We start from the raw sequence: 27,551 nt of genomic DNA on the forward strand, positions 1-27,551 counted from the left end.
TCGGGGGTTTGAACTTGCAACCTTCCGGTTACTAGTCCAACGCTCTAACCACTAGGCTACACTGCCGAAACAAGATGGTGGTAAGCATTCCAAAAGTCCAGTGTTCCAAAGGTCACATTCTTACACCCTCAGGCCTTTTACTCATCCTGGAGCATTAGGCAATCTGCTCCGTCTTTCCATCATTTCCATCTACCCCTAGTGTCCTTCCCCTAGTGTCCAGTCTACCCTAGTGTCCAGTCTACCCTTAGTGTCCAGTCTACCCCTAGTGTCCAGTCTACCCCTAGTGTCTGGTCTTCCCCTAGTGTCCAGTCTACCCCTAGTGTCCAGTCTACCCCTAGTGTCTGGTCTTCCCCTAGTGTCCAGTCTACCCCTAGTGTCCAGTCTTCCCCTAGTGTCCAGTCTACCTCTAGTGTCCAGTCTACCCTAGTGTCCAGTCTACCCCTAGTGTCCAGTCTACCCCTAGTGTCTGGTCTACCCCTAGTGTCCAGTCTACCCCTAGTGTCTGGTCTTCCCCTAGTGTCCAGTCTACCCCTAGTGTCCAGTCTACCCCTAGTATCCAGTCTACCCCTAGTGTCCAGTCTACCCCTAGTGTCCAGTCTACCCCTAGTATCCAGTCTACCCCTAGTGTCCAGTCTACCCCTAGTGTCCAGTCTACCTCTAGTCTCTAGTGTCCATCTCCCCTAGTGTCCAGTCTACCTCTAGTGTCCAGTCTACCCCTAGTGTCCAGTCTACCCCTAGTGTCCAGTCTACCCCTAGTGTCCAGTCTACCCCTAGTGTTCAGTCTACCCCTAGTGTCCAGTCTACCCCTAGTGCCCAGTCTACCCCTAGTGTCCAGTCTACCTCTAGTGTCCAGTCTACCCCTAGTGTCCAGTCTACCCCTAGTGTCCATCTACCCCTAGTGTCCAGTCTACCTCTAGTGTCCAGTCTACCTCTAGTGTCCAGTCTATCCCTGGTGTCCAGTCTACCCCTAGTGTCCAGTCTACCCCTAGTGTCCAGTCTACCCCTAGTGCCCAGTCTACCCCTAGTGTCCATCTACCCCTAGTGTCCAGTCTACCTCTAGTGTCCAGTCTACCCCTAGTGTCCATCTACCCCTAGTGTCCAGTCTACCTCTAGTGTCCAGTCTACCTCTAGTGTCCAGTCTACCCCTAGTGTCCAGTCTACCCCTAGTGCCCAGTCTACCCCTAGTGTCCAGTCTACCCCTAGTGTCCAGTCTACCCCTAGTGTCCAGTCTACCCCTAGTGTTCAGTCTATCCCTAGTGTCCAGTCTACCCCTAGTGCCCGGTCTACCCCTAGTGTCTGGTCTACCCCTAGTGCCCAGTCTACCCCTAGTGTCCAGTCTATCCCTAGTGTCCAGTCTACCCATAGTGTCCAGTCTACCTCTAGTGTCTGGTCTACCCCTAGTGTCCAGTCTACCTCTAGTGTCCAGTCTACCCCTAGTGTCCAGTCTACCTCTTGTGTCCAGTCTATCCCTAGTGTTCAGTCTACCCCTAGTGTCTAGTCTACCTCTAGTGTCCAGTCTACCCCTAGTGTCCAGTCTACCCCTAGTGTCCAGTCTACCCCTAGTGTCCAGTCTACCCCTAGTGTCCAGTCTACCTCTAGTGTCCAGTCTATCCCTAGTGTCCAGTCTACCCCTAGTGTCCAGTCTACCCCTAGTGTCCAGTCTACCCCTAGTGTCCAGTCTATTCCTAGTGTCCAGTCTACCCCTAGTGTCCAGTCTATCCCTAGTGTTCAGTCTACCTCTAGTGTCCAGTCTACCCCTAGTGTCCAGTCTATCCCTGGTGTCCATTCTACCCCTAGTGTCCAGTCTACCCTTAGTGTCCAGTCTACCCCTAGTGTCCAGTCTACCCCTAGTGTCCAGTCTACCCTTAGTGTCCAGTCTACCCCTAGTGTCCAGTCTACCCTAGTGTCCAGTCTACCCCTAGTGTCCAGTCTATCCCTAGTGTCCAGTCTACCCCTAGTGTCCAGTCTATCCCTAGTGTTCAGTCTACCTCTAGTGTCCAGTCTACCCCTAGTGTCCAGTCTACCCCTAGTGTCCAGTCTACCCCTAGTGTCCAGTCTACCTCTAGTGTCCAGTCTACCCCTAGTGTCCAGTCTACCTCTAGTGTCCAGTCTACCTCTAGTGTCCAGTCTACCCCTAGTGTCCAGTCTACCCCTAGTGTCCAGTCTACCCCTAGTGTCCAGTCTACCCCTAGTGTCCAGTCTACCTCTAGTGTCCAGTCTACCCCAGTCTACCCCTAGTGTCCAGTCTACCCCTAGTGTCCAGTCTACCCCAGTCTACCCCTAGTGTCCAGTCTACCCCAGTCTACCCCTAGTGTCCAGTCTACCCCTAGTGTCCAGTCTACCTCTAGTGTCCAGTCTACCTCTAGTGTCCAGTCTACCTCTAGTGTCCAGTCTACCCCAGTCTACCCCTAGTGTCCAGTCTACCCCTAGTGTCCAGTCTACCTCTAGTGTCCAGTCTACCTCTAGTGTCCAGTCTACCTCTAGTGTCCATCTACCCCTAGTGTCCAGTCTACCCCTAGTGTCCAGTCTATCCCTAGTGTCCAGTCTACCCCTAGTGTCCAGTCTATCCCTAGTGTCCAGTCTACCCCTAGTGTCCAGTCTACCCCTAGTGTCCAGTCTATCCCTAGTGTCCAGTCTACCCCTAGTGCCCAGTCTACCCATAGTGTCCAGTCTATCCCTAGTGTCCAGTCTACCCCTAGTGTCCATCTACCCCTAGTGTCCATCTACCCCTAGTGTCCAGTCTACCCTTAGTTAAATGTAAATGTAAATGTGTCCATCTACCCCTAGTGTCCAGTCTATCCCTAGTGTCCAGTCTACCCTTAGTGTCCAGTCTACCACTAGTGTTCAGTCTACCCCTAGTGTCCAGTCTACCCTTAGTGTCCAGTCTACCCCTAGTGTCCAGTCTACCCCTAGTGTCCAGTCTATCCCTAGTGTCCAGTCTACCCCTAGTGTCCATCTACCCCTAGTGTCCATCTACCCCTAGTGTCCAGTCTACCCCTAGTGTCTAGTCTACCCTAGTGTCCAGTCTACCCTAGTGTCCAGTCTACCCCTAGTGTCCAGTCTACCCCTAGTGTCCAGTCTACCCCTAGTGTCCAGTCTACCCCTAGTGTCTAGTCTACCCTAGTGTCCAGTCTACCCTAGTGTCCAGTCTACCCCTAGTGTCCAGTCTACCCCTAGTGTCCAGTCTACCCCTAGTGTCTAGTCTACCCTAGTGTCCAGTCTACCCTAGTGTCCAGTCTACCCCTAGTGTCCAGTCTACCCCTAGTGTCCAGTCTACCCCTAGTGCCCAGTCTACCCCTAGTGTCCAGTCTACCTCTAGTGCCCAGTCTATCCCTAGTGTTCAGTCTACCCCCCAGTGTCTTCTCATCTCTCATTCCTTTTCTTTTCTCTCACTCTTCTTTTAATCTCTCCTTCTCTTCTCTTCTCTTCTCTCCATCCCTCCTACAGAATGACACATGGGGCCAGCAGTATTCCTATGCCCTTTTCAAGGCTATGAGTCACATGCTGTGTATCGGGTACGGTATGTACCCTCCTGTGGGCCTGGTAGACGTTTGGCTCACCATCCTCAGTATGATCGTGGGAGCCACCTGCTATGCCATGTTCGTAGGCCATGCTACCGCTCTGATCCAGTCACTGGACTCGTCCCGACGTCAGTACCAGGAGAAGGTGAGTGACTGCAGGACTCCGAGTCCAATGGTCTGGCCTTGCCTTCTCAGTAGTGAGGGCCTGAGAGAGGGAGGGAGGGAGGGAGGGAGAGAGGGAGAGAGGGAGAGAGGGAGGGAGGGAGGGCAGAGAGGGAGGCAGAGAGGGAGGGAGGGAGGGAAGAAGAGAGAGAGGGAGGGAGGGAGGGAGGGATGAGGGAGGGAGGGAGGGAGGGAGGGAGGGAGGGAGAGGGAGGGAGATGAGGTGGATGGGAAAGGCGGAATAAGACAAATCTTCCATCGTCCACTTCTACTCTCCATAGGAAATGAATGGTGTGTTGAATTATCTGCAACTAGTGGACATACCCTCACTCTCCACGTAATACCCTCACTCTCCACGTAATACCCTCACTCTCTACGTAATACCCTCACTCTCTACGTAATACCCTCACTCTCCACGTAATACCCTCACTCTCTACGTAATACCCTCACTCTCCACGTAATACCCTCACTCTCCACGAAATACCCTCACTCTCCACGTAATACCCTCACTCTCTACGTAATACCCTCACTCTCCACGTAATACCCTCACTCTCCACGAAATACCCCCACTCTCCACGTAATGCCCCCACTCTCCCAATATGGATGAAAATAACCTCAAATTAAAGCTGTCAGTCTGCACTGTCCAAATCATTGTCATTTCAAAATCCAAAGCGCTGGAGTACTGAGTCAAAACAACAAAACATTGGTCACTGTCCCAATACCTCAATTATGTATTACCCTGCACATTGACTCCTGGTACCGTGCACATTGACTCAGTACTGGTAGCCTGCACATTGACTCAGTACTGGTACCCTGCACATTGACTCCACGGTAATGCCCATTGACTCAGTACTGGTACCCTGCCCTTAATACTGGATGCAAAAATACTGGTACCCTGCAATTGACTCAGTACTGGTACCCTGCACATTGACTCAGTACTGGTACCCTGCACATTGACTCAATACTGGTACCCTGCACATTGACTCAAACTGGTACCCTGCACATTGACTCAGTACTGGTACCCTGCACATTGACTCAGTACTGGTACCCTCACAACTCAATACTGGTAACATTGACTCAGTACTGGTCCCTGTCATTGACTCAATACTGGTACCCTGCACATTGACTCAATACTGGCACCCTGCACATTGACTCAATACTGGTAGCTTGCACATTGACTCAATACTGGTACCCTGCACATTGACTCAGTACTGGTACCGTGCACATTGACTCAGTACTGGTACCATGCACATTGACTCAGTACTGGTACCCTGCACATTGACTCAGTACTGGTACCCTGCACATTGACTCAATACTGGTACCCTGCACATTGACTCAATACTGGCACCCTGCACATTGACTCAATACTGGTAGCTTGCACATTGACTCAGTACTGGTACCCTGCACATTGACTCAATACTGGTAGCTTGCACATTGACTCAGTACTGGTACCCTGCACATTGACTCAATACTGGTAGCTTGCACATTGACTCAGTACTGGTACCCTGCACATTGACTCAGTACTGGTACCCTGCACATTGACTCAATACTGGTACCCTGCACATTGACTCAGTACTGGTACCCCTCACATTGACTCAGTACTGGTACCCCTCACATTGACTCAATACTGGTACCCCTCACATTGACTCAATACTGGTACCCCTCACATTGACTCAATACTGGTACCCTGTACATTGACTCAATACTGGTACCCTGCACATTGACTCAGTACTGGTACCCCTCACATTGACTCAGTACTGGTACCCCTCACATTGACTCAATACTGGTACCCCTCACATTGACTCAATACTGGTACCCCTCACATTGACTCAGTACTGGTACCCCTCACATTGACTCAGTACTGGTACCCCTCACATTGACTCAATACTGGTACCCCTCACATTGACTCAGTACTGGTACCCTGCACATTGACTCAGTACTGGTACCCTGCACATTGACTCAGTACTGGTACCCTGCACATTGACTCAGTACTGGTACCCTGCACATTGACTCAGTACTGGTACCCTACACATTGACTCAGTACTGGTACCCCGTGTATAAAGCCAAGTTATCGTTTCTCATTGTGTGTTTATTCCCTGCTCTATTATTTTTCAATATTTTTCTCTCTGCATTGTTTGGAAGGGCCCGTCAGTCAGCATTTCACTGTTAGTCTACCTGTTAGTCTACACCTGTTAGTCTACACCTGTTAACGAATCATGTGACAAATACCATTTGATTTGATTTGAGAATTGTCGTGTCTTTGTCTATCCCGGATTAAGTGATATGACATGCTATTCTATAAAATCCTTTCTCTGTAATTAATATTACCTGATTGAGCTAATCATGTAAATGTAATTAACTAGAAAGTCACAAAAAATAATATTTATAGAGCTGTTATCTTCCGAATAAACTGTTAAAGATCTCGTAATATTTTACATCAATAGCAGTCAATTATTAATCGTCACCTTATTTCAGTCTCATCTGAAAGTTGTAAATTCTTCTTCACGAACCCTGGCTAACAAGTTGAATCAGCAATACAAAATTGGGTTTAATTATTTATTTACTAAATACCTAACTAATCACACAGAATTACATATACACAGAATGAATCATACATTTATTACAAATGATGTCATAAAGGAAAACAGTCCCTAGTGGGCGGAACAGATATGACAGCTGGCTACACAAAAGAAAAGGGGCTGGGTTTGAGTGACAGAGGGGGAAGACTGAGGAACAAAGGGAAGAAGCTGGGCTATCGTAAATAAAGTATCTTATGCATTCTAAATTACCGCCCATTTGGAAAAGGAAAATGCAATAAATACTTACACTGAGCTGCGCATCGGTAGGTTGGTGATAGATGGAAGGCCGTGTTGCCCAACCGAGTCCTTTGAAGAATGTCTCTGGTGGTAAATCGGATACGTTGTAGTAACGTCGTTGTGTGGTAGACGGAATACTCTGTCTGTTCTTTCCTAGCCCACATTTGCAGCTGCTGTTGCTAACTCAACGGCTAGTAGGTATCACTTCTGTAGTGAATAAGAGTTCAACGTTCATACCATTTGCAAACAAAAGCTCACGCTGATGTTGGCTTCGTTCTGTAGTTATTATCTAAACCATTCTGACATCGGACCGTCGTCCTCACATCCTCGGAACAGCAAGTTATTTGCCCTTTTAACGCAGAGGCTGCAGACCTCACGTACTTGGAACAGGAGGTTAAATTTTCGTCAAGGCTTTATATAGTGGAGCGAGAAGGGTGTGTCTGAAAAGTTTTATAACCCATGTCTCTTCACAGGGGCGGCCCACTGATTGAGCAGAGCCCTAACCTTATGAAAACCCAAATCTCTCATTTGGAAGCTAAAATTACATTTAATCTCTTCACCAATAATTGTATATTCAAACATTTAAATTGAACAAAAATTCTATGTGAATCCGATAACTACAATGTGCAGACTTTCCACTGTAGAGTTTATGTAATCTTATCATTGATGAGAATGTCTCAGATGACAACCAAACTGACATCATATTCATTAACCTCTTGATACTCCCCACCCCGGATCCGGGATCGTGAATAAAGCCTCAGGCTCATTTGCATAACGCAACGTTAACGATTTCTGAAAATCGCAAATAAAATGAAAATAATGCACCTGCTCTCAAGCTTAGCCTTTTCTTAACAACACTGTCATCTCAGATTTTCAAAATATTCTTTTGAACCATAGCAAATCACTAATTTGTGTAAGAGTATGCTAAGCTAGCTTAGCATTTTGAGTATAAACATTTGGAGCAGTAACATTTTCACCTAAACCAGATAACCAAATAAATAAAATCATTTACCTTTGAAGAGCTTCAGATGTTTTCAATGAGGAGACTCTCAGTTGCATAGCAAATGTTCAGTTTTTCCTGAAAGAATCTTTGTGTAGGAGAAATCGCTCCGTTTTGTACATCACATTTGGCTACCGAAACGAACCGAAAATTCAGTCACCAAAACGTCAAACTTTTCCGATTAACTCCATAATATCGAAAACATGGCAAAATCGTTGTTTTGAATCAATCCTCAAGGTGTTTTTTCACATATCTCTTCATTGATATGCAGTTCGTGGAAGCCTGCTTTCCCCTCAGAATCGTATGGAAAAATACCAGCAGCTGAAAAAGACGCACCAATTTCTGTTCAGGACACCGGGCGGACACCTGGAAAATGTAGTCTCTTCAATCTTCCAATGATATGCCTACAAATACGTCACAATGCTGCAGACACCTTGGGGAAACGACAGAAAGGGCAGGCTCATTCCTCTCGCATTCACAGCCATATAAGGAGACAATGGAAAACGGAGCCTCAAAAATCCTGCTGGTTTCCTGGATGCCGTTTCATCTTGGTTTTGCCTGTAGCTCCCGTTCTAGGGCACCCACAGAGAATATCTTTGCAGTTCTGGAAACGTCAGAGTGTTTTCTTTCCAAAGCTATCAATTATATGCATAGTCGAGCATCTTTTTGTGACAAAATATTGCACTTAAAACGGGCACGTCTTTTTATCCAAAAATGAAATAGCGCCCCCATAGCATCAAGAGGTTATTAAGTACCACTGCATATGTTCAATTGGTCGGATTACCAGAATATAGTTCATTTGCCCCCCACCCTCTGATGTTCCCAGAATCTCTAGGGTAGAGAGAGGACAAGGGGGGGAGAGGTATTTATGAATGTCATAAACCTACCCCCAGGCCAACGTTATGACAGTATAAACAGGTGGAGCAGTACATGCCTTTTTAATTAATCAATCAATTAATCAACTAATCAATTATCTTTGTCTACAGTATAAACAGTTGGAGCAGTACATGCCTTTTTAATTAATCAATCAATGAATCAACTAATCAATTATCTTTGTGTCTACAGTATAAACAGGTGGAGCAGTACATGTCCTTCCACAAGCTTCCTGCCGGCATGCGACAACGGGTCCATGACTACTACGAACATCGCTTCCAGGGCAAGATGTTTGACGAGGAGAGCATTCTGGGGGAGCTGAACGAACCACTCAGAGAGGTGTGTGTGTGAGAGACGTCAGACACATTACCATGATAATAATAACCTTCGCTGGTTCTGCCTCAATCACGCCTTAATCTCAATGACGGAGTCCCAGATGTCACACTATTCCCTTTCGAGCCCACAGGGCTCTGGCATGTAGTGCACTACAGTATGTTTTTTTTTAACCTTTATTTTACTAGGCAAGTCAGTTAAGAACAAATTCTTATTTTCAATGACGGCCTAGGAACAGTGGGTTAACTGCCTGTTCAGGGGCAGAACGACAGATTTGTACCTTGTCAGCTTGGGGATTTGAACTTGCAACCTTTCAGTTACTAGTCCAACACTCTAACCACTAGGCTACCCTGCCGCCCCAGGGTAGAGGATAGGGTTCCATTTGGGACTCAATCCCTATGACTGCAGTTATTTATCACCCTAATGATGGCAGGGCGTGATGCCGACATCTCATTGGCTAGTAGATAGGACACATTCTGACTTTGTTGAGGTACGTATCCTTTCAATATTCTGTGTAGCACCCTATTCCCTATTTAGTGCCCTACTTTTGATCAGGGACCATTAGGCTCTGGTCAAAAAGTAGTGCACTACGTAGGGAGTCATTTGGGACAGGGTTTATGTTTGCTGAAAATAAGGGACATAGTGTATTTTACCTTTATTTAACCAGGCAAGTCAGTTAAGAACAAATTCTTATTTACAATGACGGCCTAGGAACAGTGGGTTAACAGCCTGTTCAGGGGAACAGTGGGTTAACTGCCTTGTTCAGGGGAACAGTGGGTTAACTGCCTTGTTCAGGGGAACAGTGGGTTAACTGCCTTGCTCAGGGGAACAGTGGGTTAACTGGTCTAGGAACAGTGGGTTAACTGCCTGTTCAGGGGAACAGTGGGTTAACTGCCTTGTTCAGGGGAACAGTGGGTTATCTGCCTGTTCAGGGGAACAGTGGGTTATCTGCCTGTTCAGGGGAACAGTGGGTTAACTGCCTGTTCAGGGGAACAGTGGGTTAACTGCCTGTTCAGGGGAACAGTGGGTTATCTGCCTGTGCAGGGGCAGAATGACAGATTTGTACCGCCACTCCACTCTAACCACTAGGCTACCTGCCGCCCCTCCACTCTAACCACTAGGCTACCTGCCGCCCCTCCACTCTAACCACTAGGCTACCTGCCGCCCCTCCACTCTAACCACTAGGCTACCTGCCGCCCCTCCACTCTAACCACTAGGCTACCTGCCGCCCCTCCACTCTAACCACTGGGCTACCTGCCGCCCCTCCACTCTAACCACTGGGCTACCTGCCGCCCCTCCACTCCACTCTAACCACTGGGCTACCTGCCGCCCCTCCACTCTAACCACTAGGCTACCTGCCGCCCCTCCACTCTAACCACTAGGCTACCTGCCGCCCCTCCACTCCACTCTAACCACTGGGCTACCTGCCGCCCCTCCACTCTAACCACTAGGCTACCTGCCGCCCCTCCACTCTAACCACTGGGCTACCTGCCGCCCCTCCACTCCACTCTAACCACTGGGCTACCTGCCGCCCCTCCACTCTAACCACTAGGCTACCTGCCGCCCCTCCACTCTAACCACTAGGCTACCTGCCGCCCCTCCACTCTAACCACTATGCTACCCTGCCGCCCCTCCACTCTAACCACTAGGCTACCTGCCGCCCCTCCACTCTAACCACTAGGCTACCTGCCGCCCCTCCACTCTAACCACTAGGCTACCTGCCGCCCCTCCACTCTAACCACTATGCTACCCTGCCGCCCCTCCACTCTAACCACTAGGCTACCTGCCGCCCCTCCACTCTAACCACTAGGCTACCTGCCGCCCCTCCACCCTAACCACTAGACTACCTGCCGCCCCTCCACTCTAACCACTAGGCTACCTGCCACCCCTCCACTCTAACCACTAGGCTACCTGCCGCCCCTCCACTCTAACCACTAGTCTACCTGCCGCCCCTCCACTCTAACCACTAGTCTACCTGCCGCCCCTCCACTCTAACCACTAGGCTACCTGCCGCCCCTCCACTCTAACCACTAGGCTACCTGCCGCCCCTCCACTCTAACCACTAGGCTACCTGCCGTCCCTCCACTCTAACCACTAGGCTACCTGCCGCCCCTCCACTCTAACCACTAGGCTACCCTGCCGCCCCTCCACTCTAACCACTGGGCTACCTTCCGTCCATCCACTCTAACCACTAGGCTACCTGCCGCCCCTCCACTCTAACCACTAGGCTACCTGCCGCCCCTCCACTCTAACCACTGGGCTACCTGCCCCCTCCACTCTAACCACTAGGCTACCTGCCGCCCCTCCACTCTAACCACTAGGCTACCTGCCGCCTCTCCATTCTAACCACTAGGCTACCCTGCCGCCCCTCCACTCTAACCACTAGGCTACCTGCCACCCCTCCACCCGAACCACTAGGCTACCCTGCCACCACCCTCCACTCTAACCACTAGGCTACCTGCCGCCCCTCCACCCGAACCACTAGGCTACCCTGCCACCACCCTCCACTCTAACCACTAGGCTACCTGTCAACCCTCCACTCTAACCACTAGGCTACCTGTCAACCCTCCACTCTAACCACTAGGCTACCCTGCCGCCCATCCACTCTAACCACTAGGCTACCTGTCAACCCTCCACTCTAACCACTGGGCTACCTGCCGCCCCTCCACTCTAACCACTAGGCTACCTGCCGCCTCTCCATTCTAACCACTAGGCTACCCTGCCGCCCCTCCACTCTAACCACTAGGCTACCTGCCGCCCCTCCACTCTAACCACTAGTCTACCTGCCGCCCCTCCACTCTAACCACTAGGCTACCCTCCCAACCCTCCACTCTAACCACTAGGCTACCTGCCGTCCCTACACTCTAACCACTAGGCTACCTGCCACCCCTACACTCTAACCACTAGGCTACCTGCCTCCTCTACACTCTAACCACTAGGCTACCTGCCACCCCTCCACTCTAACCACTAGGCTACCTGCCACCCCCCTCCACTCTAACCACTAGACTACCTGCCGCCCCTCCACTCTAACCACTAGGCTACCTGCCACCCCTCCACTCTAACCACTAGGCTACCTGCCGTCCCTACACTCTAACCACTAGGCTACCTGCCGCCCCTCCACTCTAACCACTAGGCTACCTGCCACCCCACCACTCTAACCACTAGGCTACCTGCCACCCCTCCACTCTAACCACTAGACTACCTGCCACCCCTCCACTCTAACCACTAGGCTACCTACCGCCCTTCCACTCTAACCACTAGGCTACCTGCTGCCCCTCCACTCTAACCACTAGGCTACCTGCCGCCCCTCCACTCTAACCACTAGGCTACCTGCCGCCCCTCCACTCTAACCACTAGGCTACCTGCCACCCCTTCACTCTAACCACTAGGCTACCTGCCGCCCCTCCACTCTAACCACTAGGCTACCTGCCACCCCACCCCCTCCACTCTAACCACTAGGCTACCTGCCACCCCTCCACTCTAACCACTAGGCTACCTGCCGCCCCTCCACTCTAACCACTAGGCTACCTACCGCCCCTCCACTCTAACCACTAGGCTACCTGCCGCCCCTCCACTCTAACCACTAGGCTACCTGCCGCCCCTCCACTCTAACCACTAGGCTACCTGCCACCCCTTCACTCTAACCACTAGGCTACCTGCCGCCCCTCCACTCTAACCACTAGGCTACCTGCCACCCCACCCCTCCACTCTAACCACTAGGCTACCTGCCACCCCTCCACTCTAACCACTAGGCTACCTGCCGCCCCTCCACTCTAACCACTAGGCTACCTGCCGCCCCTCCACTCTAACCACTAGGCTACCTACCGCCCCTCCACTCTAACCACTAGGCTACCTGCCACCCCTCCACTCTAACCACTAGGCTACCTACCGCCTCTCCACTCTAACCACTAGGCTACCTTCCCCCCTCCACTCTAACCACTAGGCTACCTACCGCCCCTCCACTCTAACCACTAGACTACCTACCACCCCTCCACTCTAACCACTAGGCTACCTGCCGCCCCTCCACTCTAACCACTAGGCTACCTGCCGCCCCTCCACTCTAACCACTAGGCTACCTGCCGCCCCTCCACTCTAACCACTATGCTACCCTGCCGCCCCTCCACTCTAACCACTAGGCTACCTGCCGCCCCTCCACTCTAACCACTAGGCTACCTGCCGCCCCTCCACCCTAACCACTAGACTACCTGCCGCCCTCCACTCTAACCACTAGGCTACCTGCCACCCCTCCACTCTAACCACTAGGCTACCTGCCGCCCCTCCACTCTAACCACTAGTCTACCTGCCGCCCCTCCACTCTAACCACTAGTCTACCTGCCGCCCCTCCACTCTAACCACTAGGCTACCTGCCGCCCCTCCACTCTAACCACTAGGCTACCTGCCGCCCCTCCACTCTAACCACTAGGCTACCTGCCGTCCCTCCACTCTAACCACTAGGCTACCTGCCGCCCCTCCACTCTAACCACTAGGCTACCCTGCCGCCCCTCCGCTCTAACCACTGGGCTACCTTCCGTCCATCCACTCTAACCACTAGGCTACCTGCCGCCCCTCCACTCTAACCACTAGGCTACCTGCCGCCCCTCCACTCTAACCACTGGGCTACCTGCCCCCCCTCCACTCTAACCACTAGGCTACCTGCCGCCCCTCCACTCTAACCACTAGGCTACCTGCCGCCTCTCCATTCTAACCACTAGGCTACCCTGCCGCCCCTCCACTCTAACCACTAGGCTACCTGCCACCCCTCCACCCGAACCACTAGGCTACCCTGCCACCACCCTCCACTCTAACCACTAGGCTACCTGCCGCCCCTCCACCCGAACCACTAGGCTACCCTGCCACCACCCTCCACTCTAACCACTAGGCTACCTGTCAACCCTCCACTCTAACCACTAGGCTACCTGTCAACCCTCCACTCTAACCACTAGGGCTCCCTGCCGCCCATCCACTCTAACCACTAGGCTACCTGTCAACCCTCCACTCTAACCACTGGGCTACCTGCCGCCCCTCCACTCTAACCACTAGGCTACCTGCCGCCTCTCCATTCTAACCACTAGGCTACCCTGCCGCCCCTCCACTCTAACCACTAGGCTACCTGCCGCCCCTCCACTCTAACCACTAGTCTACCTGCCGCCCCTCCACTCTAACCACTAGGCTACCCTCCCAACCCTCCACTCTAACCACTAGGCTACCTGCCGTCCCTACACTCTAACCACTAGGCTACCTGCCACCCCTACACTCTAACCACTAGGCTACCTGCCTCCTCTACACTCTAACCACTAGGCTACCTGCCACCCCTCCACTCTAACCACTAGGCTACCTGCCACCCCTCCACTCTAACCACTAGACTACCTGCCGCCCCTCCACTCTAACCACTAGGCTACCTGCCACCCCTCCACTCTAACCACTAGGCTACCTGCCGTCCCTACACTCTAACCACTAGGCTACCTGCCGCCCCTCCACTCTAACCACTAGGCTACCTGCCACCCCACCACTCTAACCACTAGGCTACCTGCCACCCCTCCACTCTAACCACTAGACTACCTGCCACCCCTCCACTCTAACCACTAGGCTACCTACCGCCCTTCCACTCTAACCACTAGGCTACCTGCTGCCCCTCCACTCTAACCACTAGGCTACCTGCCGCCCCTCCACTCTAACCACTAGGCTACCTGCCGCCCCTCCACTCTAACCACTAGGCTACCTGCCACCCCTTCACTCTAACCACTAGGCTACCTGCCGCCCCTCCACTCTAACCACTAGGCTACCTGCCACCCCACCCCTCCACTCTAACCACTAGGCTACCTGCCACCCCTCCACTCTAACCACTAGGCTACCTGCCGCCCCTCCACTCTAACCACTAGGCTACCTACCGCCCCTCCACTCTAACCACTAGGCTACCTGCCGCCCCTCCACTCTAACCACTAGGCTACCTGCCGCCCCTCCACTCTAACCACTAGGCTACCTGCCACCCCTTCACTCTAACCACTAGGCTACCTGCCGCCCCTCCACTCTAACCACTAGGCTACCTGCCACCCCACCCCTCCACTCTAACCACTAGGCTACCTGCCACCCCTCCACTCTAACCACTAGGCTACCTGCCGCCCCTCCACTCTAACCACTAGGCTACCTGCCGCCCCTCCACTCTAACCACTAGGCTACCTACCGCCCCTCCACTCTAACCACTAGGCTACCTGCCACCCCTCCACTCTAACCACTAGGCTACCTACCGCCTCTCCACTCTAACCACTAGGCTACCTTCCCCCTCCACTCTAACCACTAGGCTACCTACCGCCCCTCCACTCTAACCACTAGACTACCTACCACCCCTCCACTCTAACCACTAGGCTACCTGCCGCCCCTCCACTCTAACCACTAGGCTACCTGCCGCCCCTCCACTCTAACCACTAGGCTACCTGCCGCCCCTCCACTCTAACCACTAGGCTACCTGCCTACAAAATGTTTATCATGATACCACTTGTGTAAACAATGATTGAATTGTATAATGTAGATCGGGGTGGCAGGGTAGCCTAGTGGTTAGAGCGTTGGACTAGTAAGGAAGGTTGCAAGCTCAAACCCCCGAGCTGACAAGGTACAAATCTGTCGTTCTGCCCCTGAACAGGCAGTTAACCCACTGTTCCCAGGCCGTCATTGAAAATAAGAATTTGTTCTTAACTGACTTGCCTGGTTAAATAAAGGTAAAATTAAAAAAATTAAAAAAATAAATCTGACAACCTATACATATGATATATACCAATAGATCTCTGTTCATACGTCTCTTAGAAGTGTCAAAATGTTTATCACGATACCACCTCGCTCGTGCCCTGAATCTTATTCTCCTTACGGAACACATTTTTTTTTGTGTACTTAAAATATAGTTTTCTTCTATTTCATGATTTCTGTCTTTGCAGGAGATCGTCAACTTCAACTGTCGTAAGCTGGTGGCTTCGATGCCTCTGTTCGCCAACGCCGACCCCAAATTTGTGACGTCGATGCTGACCAAGCTGCGTTTTGAGGTGTTCCAGCCCATGGATAGCGTGGTTATGGAAGGGACCGTCGGCAGAAAGATGTACTTCATCCAACACGGAGTGGTCTGCGTCATCGCCAAGGGCAACAAAGAGACCAAGCTGTCTGACGGGTCCTACTTTGGAGGTAGATGTCACAGAGCCTCTGTTACAATATCCACACACACCGGCCAAACGCGGACGACGCTGGGCCTTATTGTGCGATACAGCCTGGAATCGAACCAGGGTCTGAAAACACAATAAAACATGATAAAAACACAAGAAAATGCAATAAAACACAATTAAAACAATTAAAACACAATTAAAAACACAATAAAACACAATTAAAAACACAATAAAACACAATAAAACACAACTAAAAACACAAATAAACATGATAAAATCACAATAAAACACAATTAAAACACAACTAAAAACACAAATAAACAGCAAAAAAAATAGAAAAGTTTGAATGTGGACGGTGTCAATACCTGCCCTTGGGGGACCCCACATCGTGTCAATACCCCTGGGGGACCCAACATCGTGTCAATACCCCTGGGGGACCCCACATCGTGTCAATACCCCTGGGGGACCCCACATCATGTCAATACCCCTGGGGGACCCCACATCATGTCAATACCCGACCCTGGGGGACCCCACATCATGTCAATACCCCTGGGGGACCCCACATCGTGTCAATACCCCTGGGGGACCCCACATCATGTCAATACCCTGGGGGACCACACATCATGTCAATACCCCTGGGGGACCACACATCATGGCAATACCCCTGGGGGACCCCACATCGTGTCAATACCCCTGGGGACCCCACATCGTGTCAATACCCTGGGGGACCCCACATCGTGTCAATACCCCTGGGGGACCCCACATCATGTCAATACCCCTGGGGGACCCCACATCGTGTCAATACCCCTGGGGGACCCCACATCATGTCAATACCCCTGGGGGACCCCACATCATGTAAATACCCCTGGGGGACCCCTCATAATGTCAATACCCCTGGGGGACCCCAGATCATGTCAATACCCCTGGGGGACCCCACTTCATGTCAATACCCAACCCTGGGGGATTCCACATCATGTCAATACCCCTGGGGGACCCCACATCGTGTCAATACCCCTGGGGGACCCCACATCGTGTCAATACCCCTGGGGGACCCCACATCGTGTCAATACCCCTGTTGGACCCCACATCGTGTCAATACCCCTGGGGGACCCCACATCGTGTCAATACCCCTGTTGGACCCCACATCGTGTCAATACCCCTGGGGACCCCACATCGTGTCAATACCCCTGGGGGACCCCACATCGTGTCAATACCCCTGGGGGACCCCACATCGTGTCAATACCCCTGGGGGACCCCACATCGTGTCAATACCCCTGGGGGACCCCACATCATGTCAATACCCCTGGGGGACCCCACATCGTGTCAATACCCGCCCTTGGGGGACCCCACATCATGTCAATACCCCTGGGGGACCCCACATCGTGTCAATACCCCTGGGGGACCCCACATCATGTCAACACCCGCCCTTGGGGGACCCCACATCATGTCAATACCCTTGGGGGACCCCACATCGTGTCAACACCCACCCCTGGGGACCCCACATCGTGTCAATACCCCTGTTGGACCCCACATCGTGTCAATACCCCTGGGGGACCCCACATCGTGTCAATACCCCTGGGGGACCCCACATCGTGTCAATACCCCTGGGGGACCCCACATCGTGTCAATACCCCTGGGGACCCCACATCGTGTCAATACCCCTGGGGACCCCACATCATGTCAATACCCCTGGGGGACCCCACATCGTGTCAATACCCGCCCTTGGGGGACCCCACATCATGTCAATACCCCTGGGGGACCCCACATCGTGTCAATACCCCTGGGGGACCCCACATCATGTCAACACCCGCCCTTGGGGGACCCCACATCATGTCAATACCCTTGGGGGACCCCACATCGTGTCAACACCCACCCCTGGGGGACCCCACATCGTGTCAATACCCCTGGGGGACCCCACATCGTGTCAACACCCGCCCCTGGGGGACCCCACATCATGTCAATACCCTTGGGGGACCCCACATCGTGTCAACACCCACCCCTGGGGGACCCCACATCATGTCAATACCCCTGGGGGACCCCACATCATGTCAATACCCCTGGGGGACCCCACATCATGTCAATACCCCTGGGGGACCCCACATCATGTCAATACCCCTGGGGGACCCCACATCATGTCAATACCCTTGGGGGACCCCACATCGTGTCAACACCCACCCCTGGGGGACCCCACATCGTGTCAATACCCCTGGGGGACCCCACATCGTGTCAATACCCCTGGGGGACCCCACATCATGTCAATACCCCTGGGGGACCACACATCATGTCAATACCCCTGGGGGACCACACATCATGTCAATACCCCTGGGGGACCCCACATCGTGTCAATACCCCTGGGGGACCCCACATCGTGTCAATACCCCTGGGGGACCCCACATCGTGTCAATACCCCTGGGGGACCCCACATCGTGTCAATACCCCTGGGGGACCCCACATCGTGTCAATACCCCTGGGGGACCCCACATCATGTCAATACCCCTGGGGGACCCCACATCGTGTCAATACCCCTGGGGGACCCCACATCATGTCAATACCCCTGGGGGACCCCTCATAATGTCAATACCCCTGGGGGACCCCAGATCATGTCAATACCCCTGGGGGACCCCACTTCATGTCAATACCCAACCCAGGGGGATTCCACATCATGTCAATACCCCTGGGGGACCCCACATCGTGTCAATACCCCTGGGGGACCCCACATCGTGTCAATACCCCTGGGGGACCCCACATTGTTTCAATACCCCTGTTGGACCCCACATCGTGTCAATACCCCTGTTGGACCCCACATCGTGTCAATACCCCTGGGGGACCCCACATCGTGTCAATACCCCTGTTGGACCCCACATCGTGTCAATACCCCTGGGGGACTCCACATCGTGTCAATACCCCTGGGGGACCCCACATCGTGTCAATACCCCTGGGGACCCCACATCGTGTCAATACCCCTGGGGGACCCCACATCGTGTCAATACCCCTGGGGACCCCACATCATGTCAATACCCCTGGGGGACCCCACATCGTGTCAATACCCGCCCTTGGGGGACCCCACATCATGTCAATACCCCTGGGGGACCCCACATCGTGTCAATACCCCTGGGGGACCCCACATCATATCAACACCCGCCCTTGGGGGACCCCACATCATGTCAATACCCTTGGGGGACCCCACATCGTGTCAACACCCACCCCTGGGGGACCCCACATCGTATCAATACCCCTGTTGGACCCCACATCGTGTCAATACCCCTGGGGGACCCCACATCGTGTCAATACCCCTGGGGGACCCCACATCGTGTCAATACCCCTGGGGGACCCCACATCGTGTCAATACCCCTGGGGGACCCCACATCGTGTCAATACCCCTGGGGGACCCCACATCATGTCAATACCCCTGGGGGACCCCACATCATGTCAATACCCCTGGGGGACCCCACATCGTGTCAATACCCCTGGGGGACCCCACATCATGTCAACACCCGCCCTTGGGGGACCCCACATCATGTCAATACCCTTGGGGGACCCCACATCGTGTCAACACCCACCCCTGGGGGTCCCCACATAGTGTCCATACCACAGGGGGACCCAACATCGTGTCAACACCCGCCCCTGGGGGACCCCACATCATGTCAATACCCTTGGGGACCCCACATCGTGTCAACACCCACCCCTGGGGGACCCCACATCATGTCAATACCCCTGGGGGACCCACATCATGTCAATACCCCTGGGGGACCCACATCATGCCAATACCCTTGGGGACCCCACATCGTGTCAACACCCACCCCTGGGGACCCCACATCGTGTCAATACCCTTGGGGGACCCCACATCGTGTCAACACCCACCCCTGGGGACCCCACATCATGTCAATACCCCTGGGGGACCCACATCATGTCAATACCCCTGGGGACCCCACATCATGTCAATACCCCTGGGGGACCCCACATCATGTCAATACCCTTGGGGGACCCCACATCGTGTCAACACCCACCCCTGGGGGACCCCACATCGTGTCAATACCCCTGGGGGACCCCACATCGTGTCAACACCCGCCCCTGGGGGACCCCACATCATGTCAATACCCTTGGGGGACCCCACATCGTGTCAACACCCACCCCTGGGGGACCCCACATCATGTCAATACCCCTGGGGGACCCCACATCATGTCAATACCCCTGGGGGACCCCACATCATGCCAATACCCTTGGGGGACCCCACATCGTGTCAACACCCACCCCTGGGGGACCCCACATCGTGTCAATACCCTTGGGGGACCCCACATCGTGTCAACACCCACCCCTGGGGGACCCCACATCATGTCAATACCCCTGGGGGACCCCACATCATGTCAATACCCCTGGGGACCCCACATCATGTCAATACCCCTGGGGGACCCCACATCATGTCAATACCCTTGGGGGACCCCACATCGTGTCAACACCCACCCCTGGGGGACCCCACATCGTGTCAATACCCCTGGGGGACCCCACATCGTGTCAACACCCGCCCCTGGGGGACCCCACATCATGTCAATACCATTGGGGGACCCCACATCGTGTCAACACCCACCCCTGGGGGACCCCACATCGTGTCAATACCCCTGGGGGACCCCACAGGGCGTGTCAACACCCGCCCCTGGGGGACCCCACATCATGTCAATACCCCTGGGGGACCCCACATCATGTCAATACCCCTGGGGGACCCCACATCATGTCAATACCCCTGGGGGACCCCACATCATGTCAATACCCCTGGGGGACCCCACATCATGTCAATACCCCTGGGGGACCCCACATCATGTCAATACCCCTGGGGGACCCCACATCGTGTCAATACCCCTGGGGGACCCCACATTGTTCCGGGATATTCGTTTGATTTATTTATGGAGACATTTGCCATTAATAAATACTTCAGTGTTCACTTAATATCAATGTTAATGTACCAGCGTTAGCCACATAGGCAGATTTAGCTACAATTGGACCATAGTCCCTGGGGATGAGGAGTGGAAATAGAATGTTGTCGAAACGTAACCCCGGGGGACCTCACATGGGCGCTGGAGGTTCCAGGGGAGATTCCCAGGGATGTTCTTCTCCAAACATAATCCAATGATTCATTAGATTAATTTACATGACTCTGTGTTACAGACAAGACAATAATTTATACCAATCATCTCACAAGGGCTTTGGATTTAGTTGAGGTTGAGCTTTGTGATGGAGTTTTCCCGTTGTTTCCACTGTGTCTATTAAACTGTAACATGAGAGTATAATCCATTCAACACGAAGATTAACACAAACCCGAGATGTGTGTTATGCCTGTGTACTGTATTGAACATGCATTCATGATGAGCAAAAGATTTGAGAAATCTAATAAATAAATAGATTAAAAAACTAAATAGAACTAAAGGAGGCCATAAAGAGAGAGACACACAGACAGGAAGGCAGCTAGGCAGGCAGGCAGGTTCACGTACAGACAGACAGACAGACAGGGTCATGTACAGACAGACAGACAGACAGACAGGGTCATGTACAGACAGACAGACAGACAGACAGACAGACAGGCAGGGAGACAGACAGACAGCTTCCCATGATAATATTCCTACATTGTTTTTATTTTGCTGATCTGACAATAGAAGGACCAGACGAGGTCACGTACAGACAGACAGGGAGGGAGACGGGGAGGGAGACAGACAGACAGACAGACAGGGAGGGAGGGAGACAGGGAGGGAGGCAGACAGACGGACAGACGGACAGACAGACAGACAGACAGACAGACAGACAGACAGACAGACAGACAGGGTCATGTACAGACAGACAGACAGACAGACAGACAGGGTCATGTACAGACAGACAGACAGACAGACAGACAGACAGACAGACAGACAGGCAGGGAGACAGACAGACAGCTTCCCATGATAATATTCCTACATTGTTTTTATTTTGCTGATCTGACAATAGAAGGACCAGACGAGGTCACGTACAGACAGACAGGGAGGGAGACGGGGAGGGAGACAGACAGACAGACAGACAGGGAGGGAGGGAGACAGGGAGGGAGGCAGACAGACGGACAGACGGACAGACAGACAGACAGACAGACAGACAGACAGACAGACAGACAGACAGACAGGGTCATGTACAGACAGACAGACAGACAGACAGACAGGGTCATGTACAGACAGACAGACAGACAGACAGACAGACAGACAGACAGACAGACAGGCAGGGAGACAGACAGACAGCTTCCCATGATAATATTCCTACATTGTTTTTATTTTGCTGATCTGACAATAGAAGGACCAGACGAGGTCACGTACAGACAGACAGGGAGGGAGACGGGGAGGGAGACAGACAGACAGACAGACAGGGAGGGAGGGAGACAGGGAGGGAGGCAGACAGACGGACAGACAGACAGACAGACAGACAGACAGACAGACAGACAGACGGTCAGGGAGGGAGACAGGGAGGGAGACAGGGAGGGAGACAGGGAGGGAGACAGACAGACAGACAGCTTCCCTTGATAATATTCCTACATTGTTTTTATTTTGCTGATCTGACAATAGAAGGACCAGACGAGGTCACGTACAGACAGACAGACAGACAGACAGGGAGGGAGGGAGGGAGGGAGGGAGGGAGGGAGGGAGGGAGGGAGGGAGGGAGGGAGGGAGGGAGGGAGGGAGACAGTCAGTCAGTCAGTCAGTCAGTCAGTCCTCCATCGGTGGAATTAGTCCAGAAAACACTGCTCGTGTTTGTGTGTTTTATCGACTCATATTGATGATATGATCATTTATCCTGACTCCCTGTCCCCTGGTGCGTAACAGTACAGTACATGGAGCCCAACACAAACAGCTCTGTTTCATAATGAGAATATCAGCCGTTTTGTAACGGTTTATTTTGGAAATCAAATATTCATACTGTAATAGTGTGTTTTACATAGAAATAGGGCAGTGCTCCTCTCCTCAATATCAAAACATATAATTCTCTGAAATAGGTTTAATATTTCATGTTCCATGTGCGGACAAAACAAATGCCGGTTGACGTCTCGAACTGAATCATTGTTCCATTCCCTGCAGAGATCTGCCTGCTGACTCGAGGCAGGCGAACGGCCAGCGTTCGCGCTGAGACATACTGCCGGCTCTACTCTCTGTCTGTGGACAACTTCAACCAGGTCCTGGAGGAGTATCCCATGATGAGACGGGCCTTCGAGACCGTGGCTCTGGACCGGCTGGACCGCATAGGTGACAACTTACAGAGGGCCATCAACCTAGGATTGGTTTACCAGAGCCTTCGTAGCTCCAGTAGTATGATATTCCTCTCAACAACCTAAACACAATTTGTAAAAAAAATGAGGCATATTGTTGTTCTACCAAAGTGTGAGTTTGTGCCAGCGAGAGAAATAACATGCTGTGCCAGTCACTGTGCCTGTCACTGTGCCACTCACTGTGCCGGTCACTGTGCCACTCACTGTGCCACTCACTGTGCCGGTCACTGTGCCACTCACTGTGCCTGTCACTGTGCCTGTCACTGTGCCACACACTGTGCCACACACTGTGCCAGTCACTGTGCCACTCACTGTGCCACTCACTGTGCCTGTCACTGTGCCGGTCACTGTGCCACTCACTGTGCCTGTCACTGTGCCTGTCACTGTGCCACTCACTGTGCCTGTCACTGTGCCTGTCACTGTGCCACTCACTGTGCCACTCACTGTGCCACTCACTGTGCCACTCACTGTGCCACTCACTGTGCCGGTCACTGTGCCGGTCACTGTGCCGGTCACTGTGCCACTCACTGTGCCTGTCACTGTGCCACTTACTGTGCCACTTACTGTGCCACTCACTGTGCCACTCACTGTGCCACTCACTGTGCCAGTCACTGTGCCACTCACTGTGCCACTCACTGTGCCAGTCACTGTGCCACTCACTGTGCCACTCACTGTGCCAGTCACTGTGCCAGTCACTGTGCCACTCACTGTGCCAGTCACTGTGCCAGTCACTGTGCCACTCACTGTGCCTGTCACTGTGCCTGTCACTGTGCCTGTCACTGTGCCACTCACTGTGCCAGTCACTGTGCCACTCACTGTGCCACTCACTGTGCCACTCACTGTGCCACTCACTGTGCCACTCACTGTGCCAGTCACTGTGCCACTCACTGTGCCACTCACTGTGCCACTCACTGTGCCAGTCACTGTGCCTGTCACTGTGCCACTCACTGTGCCTGTCACTGTGCCAGTCACTGTGCCCGTCACTGTGCCAGTCACTGTGCCAGTCCTAGAGCAGCTCTACTGCACTATAGGTTATCTCTGTACTGTTCTTAATGCATTTTAATTATAACCTGGAAGGATTTGAACTGTCTGAATATGTGAAAAGAAAGTGTGAGAATTAAATTCAGGCGAGCCGATGGGGGTCTCTTATGTCAGCACATGTGACTGTTTTAATTCAGAAGGGGAGAGATATCTCATTGCCCTGAGGTGAAAGCATTGTGTAAAAAAGGCCCTCATTTAGCTGTGGTTTAATGGATGACAGGCAGGGTTTGATAAGCCCTACTCTGGTGTGCAGAACCAAGGCCTCTCTCTAATTCTCGTTCTCTCTAATTCTCGTTCTCTCTAATTATGGTTCTCTCTCATTCTGTTTCTCTCTAATTCTGTTTCGTTACAATTCTGTTTCTCTACAATATTGTTTCTCTACAATACTGTTTCTCTCTCATTCTGTTTCTCTCTAATTATGTTTCTCTACAATACTGTTTAGCTACAATTCTGTTTCTCTCTAATTCTGTTTAGCTACAATTCTGTTTCTCTCGCATTCTGGTTCTCTCTAATTCTGTTTCTCTACAATACTGTTTCTCTACAATACTGTTTCTCTACAATACTGTTTCTCTCTAATTCTGTTTAGCTACAATTCTGTTTCTCTCTCATTCTGGTTCCCTCTAATTCTGTTTCTCTCTCATTCTGGTTCCCCCTAATTATGTTTCTCTCTCATTCTGGTTCTCTCTCATCTGGTTCTCTCTCATTCTGGTTCTCTCTCATTCTGGTTCTCTCTCATTCTTTTTCTCTCTAATTCTGTTTATCTCTAATTCTGGTTCTCTCTCATTCTCTTTCTCTCTAATTGTGTTTCGTTACAATTCTGTTTCTCTACAATATTGTTTCTCTCCAATTCTGTTTCTCTACAATACTGTTTCTCTCCAATTTTGTTTCTCTCCAATTCTGGTTCTCTCTCATTCTGGGTCCCTCTCATTCTGGTTCTCTCCAATTCTGGTTCTCTCCAATTCTGGTTCTCTCCAATTCTGGTTCTCTCTAATTCTGGTTCTCTCTAATTCTGGTTCTCTCCAATTCTGGTTCTCTCCAATTCTGGTTCTCTCTAATTCTGGTTCTCTCTAATTCTGTTTCTCTCCAATTCTGTTTCTCTCCAATTCTGTTTCTCTCTCATTCTGGTTCTCTCTCATTCTGGTTCTCTCTCATTCTGGTTCCCTCTCATTCTGGTTCCCTCTCATTCTGGTTCTCTCCAATTCTGGTTCTCTCCAATTCTGTTTCTCTCCAATTCTGGTTCTCTCTCATTCTGGTTCTCTCTCATTCTGGTTCACTCTAATTCTGGTTCTCTCTAATGATGAATCAAATATGACAGCCACACCCAAAGATGACTGCAACAGATACACATACTAATCTTTCTCTCTTTGACTTTCTTCTCTACAGGAAAGAGGAACTCTGTGCTCCAACACAAAGTCACCCAGAACTCAGGAGCTGTGAACCTCCTGGAGAACGCGATCATCCAGAGGATCGTACAGCAAGACCGGGACATGGCCATCCAGAGCAACATCTCTCCCCTGTCCCTGGATCCCAACGCCCCATCTCCCACCTCCACCCCGGGGGTCATCTGGGCTCCCTTGGTCCAGGGCCCCCTCCAGACCGCTGCAGCCACCACCTCTCTGGCTCTGGCCTTCTCCCACTCCCATCTCCACGCCCAGCTCCCTCCGATCCTCTTTCACCGTCCGCTCTCTGTCTCCGAGTCATTCAAGGATCCTAGAGGCCACCGTCTGCAGAGGGGCATGTTTGTGGGCGTGTCCAGTGGCTGTGGCTCCGAGGCTGCATCTCCGGACGGTTCTGTGATGTTCCGTTCTGGAGTGGACACTCCGATATTAGCCTCGCTCCGGGCGCAGCATTTAGTCTCCACAGCCTCCTCCATGTATCCTCTGTCACCTCTGACCTCCATGTACCAGCCCACCTCCTCCATCACCTCCACCGACTCCCAGGCTCAGCCCAGCAGAGCCTCTCCCTTCCCCCTGGGCCAGGCCTCCATCCGGGAGTATCCACCCTCCTCATCCTCCACCTCCATGGCCCAGCTCCAGCACCACCACCCCTACGGCCCACCAGGGACCCACCAGCAGGAGGCATCAGGGAGGCCCACCATGGGCACGCCGAGATACTCAGCCCCCTCGGGTTCCACCAGCCCTCTCGTCTGTAGCCCTGTCAGCCCCATCCTGAGCCAGCTACAGAACTCTCACACTACCAGCGCTCAGCAGCAGCATGTCAAGATGGGACCTGGTCATCAGGAGAGAGCAGGCCACCTCCTCCTCCCCCACTGTCCCTACACGACCACAAGCCCTAGCAACCCCACCCAGCACCACAGCTCCAGTGGGTTTCTATCTATATCTATCCCAGAACAGGCCAGCGTTGGAGGTGTTGGAGGTGTTGGAGTCCCATCCTCCCTGGTGCATCACAGTCTGGCAGGCCTCCACCCCGGCCTCCACCCCAGTCTCCTCCCTCAGGTTCTCCCAGAGCACTCTGCTCATTCTTCCCACTTAGCCCTGGCCTCGCTGTCCCAGTACGGGTCAGGGGATGGCTCCCCGGCCTGTACCCCACCGGTAACACGCAGCCCCACCATCCAGAGCCCGCTGACAGGCAGGACGGTGCTTCAGCTCCACAGCGCCAATGACTCTCACAGCTCCCTCACCCCACAGACATCGTGCCCTCCCCAGGTAGAGGGCAGAGGGCAGAGGGTAGAGGGCAGAGGGCAGAGGGCAGAGTCTGTCTCCATGCAGGATGTCAGGACTATGTCGGACTCACACACCTATCTACCCCTGGAAGGGGCTCTCTCCATACCGCCTCTCTCCATATCTTCAGGGGGGCTTGGTTCCTCTCTTCCCATGGTGGGTGGTAGCAGTAATAAATGGTACAGCCCCAGCCCAGGGCACGCCACTCCTCTGAGTCACTACACTCCCATGGGATCTGAACCTCCAACTGCCGTGAGCCAAGAAGCACCGAACTCTTCGCATCCCAACCGCAGTCGTCCTGTTACATCCGGGGCAGAGTACACAGTCTCCAACCTCCCTTCCAACTTGTGAGGTTTAAAAACACCCTCCTGCGATGCTTGAACTATGGGGAAACTGCCTTCGCTATTGGCATTGTGTTTTTTTAATTGCTAGTGTAGGTTTTATATTATTCAAGGAGGGTGTGAGGGGAGTACGTATCTATATTGCAGGAAAAAGACTTAGGAGAAAGATGTATTTTTTATGCAGAGTGAATGAACAGAGTGAGTTCCCAGCAGGCAAAACCAGTTCTGGTTGTAAACAATTGGTAATGATGTCATTTCAGCCATCTTTGCCCACTGGGTTAAGTATTTTTCTACAGTACAATGCTACTACTACTGTACTATGTTGAATGTGGAGGTACTGTACCAATTTTTTGATTTTTTATTTCACC

At 52.4% G+C, this 27,551-nt stretch overlaps 1 protein-coding gene across 1 annotated transcript in view; it reads left to right on the top strand.

The window, feature by feature from the left end:
* LOC135509785 (potassium/sodium hyperpolarization-activated cyclic nucleotide-gated channel 1-like) overlaps nt 1-27,193 on the top strand; it is a 43,102-nt gene extending 15,909 nt beyond the window's left edge. The window contains exons 4-9 of the mRNA XM_064930685.1: nt 3,448-3,666; nt 8,565-8,711; nt 15,632-15,872; nt 22,933-23,097; nt 25,545-26,555; nt 26,604-27,193. Coding sequence (XP_064786757.1) covers nt 3,448-3,666; nt 8,565-8,711; nt 15,632-15,872; nt 22,933-23,097; nt 25,545-26,555; nt 26,604-27,193 — 2,373 coding nt within the window. The remainder of the gene's footprint in view (nt 1-3,447; nt 3,667-8,564; nt 8,712-15,631; nt 15,873-22,932; nt 23,098-25,544; nt 26,556-26,603) is intronic.
* The last annotated feature ends 358 nt before the right edge of the window (nt 27,194-27,551 follow it).

The sequence above is a fragment of the Oncorhynchus masou genome, chromosome 22, assembly GCF_036934945.1.
Source record: "Oncorhynchus masou masou isolate Uvic2021 chromosome 22, UVic_Omas_1.1, whole genome shotgun sequence".
Lineage (NCBI taxonomy): Eukaryota > Metazoa > Chordata > Actinopteri > Salmoniformes > Salmonidae > Oncorhynchus > Oncorhynchus masou.